An 8,821-nucleotide genomic window follows, 5' to 3' on the forward strand; every position below is an offset into this window, starting at 1 on the left:
ATGACAAACTTGGTACAGCATGGGTTCTTTAGTCTGCCATTCACTGAATTAAGCAAGAATGAGGGATAACAAATATCCGCACTTATGTTTCCTGCTGGTGCCTATTAAAGTTTCCCACACCATGACATGTAAGATTTATTGACACATGGAGCACCATAAAACAGGGAACCAGCATTAGTAGGCTCAGTTGTTCATAATTCATTTCTCTGAATAAATGACAATGTTATTTTACAGTGTGCAAAGAGCAAAAAATCTGCTTTGCCCATGAGAACAGCTTCCAGTGCTAACATTGTCTCTCCATCCAGGCATTTCCACTGTGACTATAATCCTATACCCTGGGCGCATAAACAAAGGGAGGGAAACATACGGTACATCCAGGAGACACCGTTCTGCCTCAGGGTTGGACACTTTCTCCCCTACTCCATGTCAGATTCCAACACAACCCACTTCACCAACCCCTCCACCTTCATCCTGCTGGGCATTCCTGGCCTGGAGGCGGCCCATGTCTGGATCTCCATCCCCTTCTGCACCATGTACGTCATAGCCGTATTGGGGAACTTCACCATCCTCTTCATTGTGAAGACGGAGAAGAGCCTCCATGAACCCATGTACTATTTCCTCTGCATGCTGGCTATCACTGACCTGGTCCTGTCTACGTCCATCCTGCCCAAAACGCTGAGCATCTTCTGGTTCAATTCCAGAGAGATCGATTTCAGTGCCTGCCTCACCCAGATGTACTTCCTTCACTGCTTCTTACTAACAGAGTCTGGGATCTTCGTGGCCATGGCTTTTGATCGTTATGTGGCCATCTGTGATCCCCTGAGACATTCCACCATCCTGACAAACCCTCTGGTGGCCAAGATCGGGCTGGGCGTGGCACTGCGTGGCGGCATGCTCGTGGTCCCCTTTATTCTAGTGGCAAGGCGGTGGCCATATTGCAGAACCAACATCATACCCCACTCATACTGCGAGCACATGGCCATGGTGAAGCTGGCCTGTGCCGAAATCCATGTCAGTAATTACTACAGCCTCTCTGTGGTAATCTGTGCATTCGGTCTGGATATAATTTTTATTGCTCTGTCCTATACCCAGATTGTCAGGGCCATCTTTAACCTTCCCACAAAGGATGCCCGTCTCAAAACTTGTGAGACCTGCGGCTCCCATCTCTGTGCCATCTTAGCCTTCTACATCCCATGTCTCTTCTCCGCCCTCATGTACCGGTTTGGAAAGAATATAGCCCTGCATTTCCACGTTCTCATTGCCAGCGTTTACCTTCTGATGCCCCCCATGCTAAACCCCATTATCTATGGGGTGAGGACCAAACAGATCCGGGACAGGCTGATCCGGCTCTTTACTCATAAAGGGGCCTAAAGTTTTCTCCTGGTGCTCTGACTCTCAGACCGAGCTCCGTGCAGAGCTGGCTGGTGACAAGGTGCTGGGCCCTCTTCCTTGAATCACTGACTGGATACTCAAAGAGACATTAAACCCTTTCCTGGCCTTACTGTGCAGTTTCAGGGTGACAAACTAGGGAATGTGTTTGTGTAGAACACATTAACTCTTAGGGCTTCCACCTCCCTTATTGCAGGTAACTAGACCCCTGACACCCTGCCCCTTGCCCGTCCTCTTCCCACATAGCACAACCTCCTTCTCCCCCTATTCTCTCCCTACTCCACCAGGACCTTGCCCCTATTACTCAGCTACAAATTCCCGAGGCAAGAGACCATTCTGTGGATTACTTGTTTTGATTTCAGTTCCCTTTTTTTCCCTCCTGGGGGCCCGTAGCTGGCAGGGTCCCGGCAATGGGGATGTGCTGGGAGCTCTTTGCCCTTAGCCAGGCCTCAGGGGCAGGGCAAGGAAAGATCAGCTTTGAAGCTATAAGGAGAACAGCTGAGAGAGGCAGAAGGATAAGCCCCTGTGTCAACTGGGAAGGCGGGATGCTGGGCGGAGGCTGGGGTGAGTTCGGTAGCTGACAGGGAGGGAGATGAACAGCACACCTGCCATTAGCCGGCTATTCACACACATACACGGCACCTTATCTGGAACGACAGGGCAACCATTGCCCAGGGGCTAAAGCTGGACAGGGAAACTGAGTCTAACGTACACTCTGCATGATGCTTTTGATTACTACGTCCAGAAGCTCTTTAGCTAGGCTGCTAGGCAGCATTATCCCCATGTCATGGATGGACTGAGCCCCAAAGAGGTAAAGTGATTTGCCCAAGGCCACACAATAATTCGGTGGCAGAGCTGAGAATAAGAACTGGCAGTCGTGACCCCCCCAGCACCATTGTTCTGGCTATGAACTGGCATTGCTCCTCTGGTACCAGAACATCACCAATAACCATAACTTCAGACACAAAGGGAAGACATGCACACGAACAGGAGAATCAAACCCAGCAAATCATAACTTCCCCTCTGACACCTGACAGGACACACTTGGCACAAGATTTGTTGCAATTCTATAATCATGGTCACAGCAATAATAAAAATGGCCATATTCAATCATACAGCACCACACCCTGTTCTTGTCCCATCATGGAGCTACAGCTGCCTGCCACCTAAGGAAGGGGCATTGCCCGGGCAAGCAGCTGGGACACTGCAGTCACTGGAGGATAGGAAGGGCAGATTAAAACCTCTTTTGATGCAGGGAGCCTTCTCCTTGTACAAATAAATGAGCAAAGCTTTCTTTAAAAGTGAGAGGTGGACATCCGGGTCCTTGGCTGTTTCCTCCAAGCGTTGCCAGACAGCCCCTTCGGCTTTGAACAACCTTAACCAGTGTTTGACTAAAGCATCTTCCAGAAAGGTGGCCAGGGCTAGATCCACAAAGGCACTCGGGTAAATACTGAACTTAGGCGCCGCTGCCTTTCTCAAACCCCGGCTCATCTGCTGCCTGACCCTGTAGGAGCCTCAGGTTCTGTCAGTGGCCTGCACAAGGCAACCTGCGGCCTGACACTGTTCCCCAGCTAATGGGCTGCTCAGAGCCTCAGCTCAGGCCTCAATTCTGGTGGGATTCTCCAATGAGGTGTCTCCCCCACATCTCATCAGCTGGCCTGATCTGTTAGAGGTGCTCAGACCCCGCCTCCCGGATGGGGCCTTCAGACTGGGAATGTGCGTGTTTGCACATGGACCCGTGTGTATGTGTGCATGTGCATCTGTGTTTGTGGATCCCCATAACGTCCCCAAGCCCAGTGGTTTCATGCTTTGTGATGGGGTGTAGCAACCCCTCACCAGTGCTGCGGGGGTGGATAAAACTTCTCTCTTGGCCACGGAGGCCACACCTCCTCCGCTCTGCTGAACATGCTCCAACTGGAGACAGGCTATAAAAGGCCACCGAGCAGCTCAGTCTTGGTGACCACCAATGAGAAAGGAGGTGTGGTGCTGGTTCCAGGACATGGAAGCCAGACAGCAGGAGACAGAGCCCTACACACAGGCTCGAGATGCCACAGAAGAGGGGAGAGACCACAGAGACCTAGAGATGGCAAACTGCAGAGAATTGGTTAGGAAGTGACCCAGGGAAAGTTGGCGGGGAAGTGGCTGCAGAACTGGAGATAGGCTTGGTGTGTTTCAGTGGGCTCCCTGTCAAGCAGGTGGTGAGCCCTAGGTTGGGACCTGATGGAAAGGGAGGGACAGGTTCCCCCTATCTTGCCCACCACCCTCTCTGGGGCAATGGCCCAACTCACTAGCTCTATTAACTCTGGCTGCTAAGCTGCACTGCCCTGATATCAGGGACCGCTATTGACCCTGGCCACTAGGCCACGCTGCTCTGATGGCAAGGGTTGTATCACTGACTAGGGCCACAGGGCCATGCTGATCTGAGCCTGGGGACAGCCCTACAGATGCAACCCAGGGGCTGAAATGCCACCCACCTCCAGCCCCCCAAAGGGAGACAGATGTATCCACCCCACGACACACCTTCACGTGGAAAGTGGGAGAATCAGATTCAAATCCGTGCTCCATTGAATGTTTATTTGTACAAGAGCTCCAGCTGGAGAAACTGAGCCCCCCACCAGAATAACCTTTTGCCTGGTCCTCAGGGCACTCACGTGGGATGTGGGAGTCCTCTATTTATGTCTCTGCTGCAAATCAGCTAGAGCTAGATTCACAAGAAAGCGCTGACCTGTTCTAGGCACCTCGCTCCAGGAGAGGGCTCACAGCTGGCAATCCCCCATGGAAATAGCCACCTTGTTCCAGCCTCTCAGCCGGGCCCCTAGAGACACAAAGTGGGAGTTAGGTGCTTAAGGACCTTGCTGAATCACTCGAAAACCCCTTATTGGATGATTCCCCATGGACGTGTCCTTGCTGAGATCTGTTGGTGGTTCACCCGGGATCCCACGATTGTTGGGCTTGTTGAGCTGACACACAGAAACTCATGGAGACTGGAGTCATAGATTCATAGATACTAAGGTCAGAAGGGACCATTGTGATCATCTAGTCTGACCTCCTGCACAACGCAGGCCACAGAATCTCACCCACCCACTCCTGCAAAAAACCTCTCACCTATGTCTGCACTATTGAAGTCCTCAAATAGTGGTTTAAAGACTTCAAGGTGCAGAGAATCCTCCAGCAAGTGACCCACGCCCCATGCTACAGAGGAAGGCGAAAAACCTCCAGGGCCTCTTCCAATCTGCCCTGGAGGAAAATTCCTTTCCGACCCCAAATATGGCGATCAGCTAAACCCTGAGAATATGGGCAAGATTCACCAGCCAGATACTATAGAAAATTCTTTCCTGAGTCTTCGGTTAAGAGATTACCATTTATTGTAGCAGGGACTTAGCCAAAAGAAAAAGCAAAGCTGTATCACTCGTTCACCTCCCCCACATCCCGAGGAGTGACCCAGAGGCGTCTTTGAGTTTCCCCTTTATTGTAAGCATTAGCCCTCCCTCTACCCAGGTGGGCAGTTCTGGTCTTGGTCTTGTCCCAATAATTATCCTCTAATTACCCTGCTAAATTCTCTACCCCTGTTTGTATTTACCTTTGCTTATGCCCACTGCTGCCTTATAAGGGCTCTTATCAAGCACTTCAGCCTTTTTGTCAGTGAACACCTTCAACCCTACGGTTTTGGGGTTTTCCGTGTGCATCACAGATTGTCTCTTCCAGCATTTTACCAGACAGACTTGATGAAACCTAGAGATAACTCCCCACAAGATCTATCAGTTAGCCAGTTCTCACTCCATCTAATGAGTGCTCTTGTGACACTGGCTACGTCTAGTTTGTTAATCTGAATGTCATGTGGTACTATGCCAAACAGCTTGCAATGGTCTAAATCTATTCTGTCTCCCCAGTTCCCTTTATCACCCAAATTTATTATTCCCTGAAAAAAGCATGAACTGTGGTTCTCCTTCAAGTCCTTATTTTCAAAATGTGTTTTTCCATTAGTAGGCCCAGGTCAAACTAACCAGCTTTTAATATCTAAGTCATCCTTTTTTAAATACTGTTATAACATTAGAAGTCTATCAGTCTACTGGGATATCCCTGGTGTTTCAATATTTATTAGAAATGAATTTTACCGGTGCAGAGATCTCCTCAGGCAACACTTTTAGGACTCCTTGGATGCGTTATATCAGGGAACGCTGATTTAAAAATACTGATCCCTGGTAGGTGCTATTTACCATCCTTCATACTTACCAGCGGACTGAAAAGAAGTTCATGTGATCTGAGTGCATCATCCTGCTTCTTTCCAAATACAGCACAGAAAGGTTTATTGAACATTTTTGCCCTTTCTGCATCATTATGAACAGTGTTACCATCCCCATCTAGTAAAGGCCTATATCACTCTTAGGATTTCCTTTGTTTCTAATATACTTAAAAATATTCTCCTTATTTCCTAAGCCCTGCCAGCCATGGATTTGTCTCCAGTGTCTTTTGCTTCCCTTATCCATTTTCAATATTTTATAATTTCTCCATTCTAGCAACTGCTATCCACTTCACTTGTTTTATAGGCACCGATGGACAATCTCTTCCTGTCAATGGATGTAGGTCATACATCCATGTTCATTCTCCTGGACTTCTTTACATTATTTGACACTGTTGACAATGAGATACTGCTGTCTCACCTAAGACGCAGCAGGAGTCTAGAGGGATGCACTAAAATGGTCTGAATCCTTGGAGGGACACAACCAATTAGTGGTGAGGGGAAACTGCACCTCCAGCATTAGACCCACCCCTGGTGGAGTCCCAGAAGGATCAGTTCCCTCTCTGGGGCCTTTCCAAATCTCCATGCAGCCATGGTGGGAATTGGTCACACAACATGGACTCAAACGCCAGCCGTATGCAGGTGACACCGAGCTCTGGCTCTCCTTTCCGCACAACCACACCACTTTCACCAGGATGGAACAGCTGCCTGAAGCTGAAAATAAGCAAGACAGGCAATGCTGGTGGGCAGAGCAAAGCATTTTGAAGGGTTGGCCGCCACGGTACAGCCTTTTTAGGATGCAGTTTCAGCCCACATCCGAGCAAGTGTTTTCCTGCTGGGATAATTAAACCACCCCCAAGGAGCAGCAGGAGCTCTGTCTCCCACTGACATGATGCTGTCCACACTGGCGCTTTTGTCCATGGAACTTTTGTTCTTTTTCATACCCCGACCAACTAAAGTTTTACAGACAAAAGTTCTAGAATAGGCAAAGCTTGAAGACTTTCAACTCCTTTGGGGCTTTCAGTTGTTCCATCTCCAGGATGGCTCCTTCCTTCCTTCACCACAGCCCTGCTATCTTTGGCCTCTTCTCTGGTCTCCTCCCTGGTACCAGGGGTTCTCTTGGGAATTTGTAAGATGGAGGCACTGTCTGCACTCGAAGAATGGAGGCATGATTAGAACTAAAGCAGAGTAACAAAAGCTAATGGAGAGCCACGTGCTCCCAGCTGTGTGTCTGGTGCAGCCAGCTCTCAATGGCTGGTTCTCGCTCACCTCCTGTCATAAACATACAGCTAAGAGTAGCATAAAATCCCTTCTTTACCTGTAAGGGGTTAATCAGGTCAATTAACCTAGTTGGCACCTGACCAGAAGAACCAATGGGGAAAGAAGATACTTTCAAATCTGGGGGTGGGGAGAGGTTTTGTTTTGTGCTCTTCATTTTGTTCCCTCTTAGGACAAAGAGACAGACCAAGCAGGTAACCCAGCTCCTACTGAAATGATACATCTAAAATTTCAGAAATTGTAAGCAATAATAAGGAAATGCATTAGCTTATCTTTTATTTTAGCTTGTGAATTTTCCCTATGCTAAGACAGAAGTTTATTCCTGTTTTTGTAACTTTGAAGTCGAGCCTAGAGGAGAATCCTCTTTGTTATAAATCTTTTTATTACCCTGTAAAATTACCTTCCATCATGATTTTACAGAGGTGCTTCTTTTACTTTTTTCTTTATAATAAAATTCTTCTTTTAAGAATCTGATTGATTTTAGTGTCCTAAAAACCCAAGGATCTGGTCTGTACTTTTATTAAAGGCAATTGGTTGGTATATTATTCTCAAGCCTCCCCAGGAAAGTGGGTGAAGGGTCTAAATCACTTGGTGGTGGCAGCAGTACCATCCAAGGACAAGGGAAGGAATTTGTGCTTTGGGGAAGTTTTTAACCTAAGCTGGTGGAATATAAGCTTAGGGGATCTTTCATGTGGGTCCTCACATCTGTAACCCAGAGTTAAGAGTGGGGAGGGAACCCTGACATCTGTGTGTGTGTGTGTGTGTGCATGTGCATGTGTGTGTGTGTTTATACATGTGTGTGTGCACATTGATCCATGTGTATGTGTGTGCACATGGGATTGCATGTGTGTTTGCATGTGTATCTGTGTTTGTGCATTTCCAGAATATCCTGTAGCCCAGTGATTTAACGCCCTCACTGGAAATGTGGGAGATGCAGATTCAAATCCCTGCTCCAATGAAAGTTTATTGGTACAAAGTGGAACAGTTCCAGCCAGCCACATTGAGTGTCCCATCCAGAATAACCATTTTTCTGGAGTCCAGAGCATTCAGGTGGGATATGGGAGACCTGTGTTTAAGTCCCTGCTTCAAATCAGGTAGAGCAGAGATTTTGGATCTGAGTCTCCCACGTCTCTTTTGGGTCTCTCAGGAGAAAGCACTGCCCTGTCCTAGGTACCTCGCTCCAGGAGAGGGCTTACAGCTGGCAATCCCACATAGAAATAGGCTTCTCTCTCCTGCTGATCAGCTGGGCTCCTAGAGCCTCAAATCTGTGGGAGTTAGCTGCTTAAGGACCTTTGTGAACCACTAGAAAAACCCTTGTTCCATGAAGATTCCCCATGGACATCTCCTTTCTGAGATCTATCTGTTAGCCAGTCTCACTCCATCTAATGAGTGCTCTAGTGATACTGTCTAGCATTAGTTTATTAATTTGAATGCCGTGTAGTACTAGGTCAAACAACTTGCAATGGTCGAAATCTCTTCCATCTCACCAGTTATCTTTATCAACGACATTTGTTATCACCTAAAAAAACAAATCATGCCTGTTTGACATTTCTTATTTTCCATCAAATCTTGTTCATTGGCATGAATTGTAGTTCTACCCTTTAATTCTTTATTGACTAAATCCCCTATCCACATTTCCATTATTATGCCCAGGACTGATATCAAGCTAACCGGCGTTTATACCCAAGTCATCCCTTTTTGAAAACTGGTATAACATTAGTTCTCTATCAGTCTTCTAGATATCCCCCATATTCCAATATTTATTAAAAATTAGTATCAGTGGGTCAGAGGTCTCCTCAGACAACTCTTTTTAGGCCTCTTCGCATGTGAGATATCTGTGTCTGATTATTTAAAAATATTGATCCCTGGTAGGTGCTGTTTACCATCCTCCATAGTTACAAGTGGACTAGAAAG

The 8,821-nt window shown here is 47.5% G+C and overlaps 1 protein-coding gene across 1 annotated transcript; it reads left to right on the forward strand.

The window, feature by feature from the left end:
* Window positions 1–423: 423 nt before the first annotated feature.
* LOC140914398 (olfactory receptor 52E2-like) lies at window positions 424–1,371 on the forward strand. Its single transcript, XM_073352137.1, has one exon. It carries the CDS (start codon window positions 424–426, stop codon window positions 1,369–1,371), a length of 948 nt encoding a protein of 315 aa, XP_073208238.1.
* The last annotated feature ends 7,450 nt before the right edge of the window (window positions 1,372–8,821 follow it).

Source organism: Lepidochelys kempii, chromosome 1, assembly GCF_965140265.1.
Source record: "Lepidochelys kempii isolate rLepKem1 chromosome 1, rLepKem1.hap2, whole genome shotgun sequence".
Taxonomy (NCBI): domain Eukaryota; kingdom Metazoa; phylum Chordata; order Testudines; family Cheloniidae; genus Lepidochelys; species Lepidochelys kempii.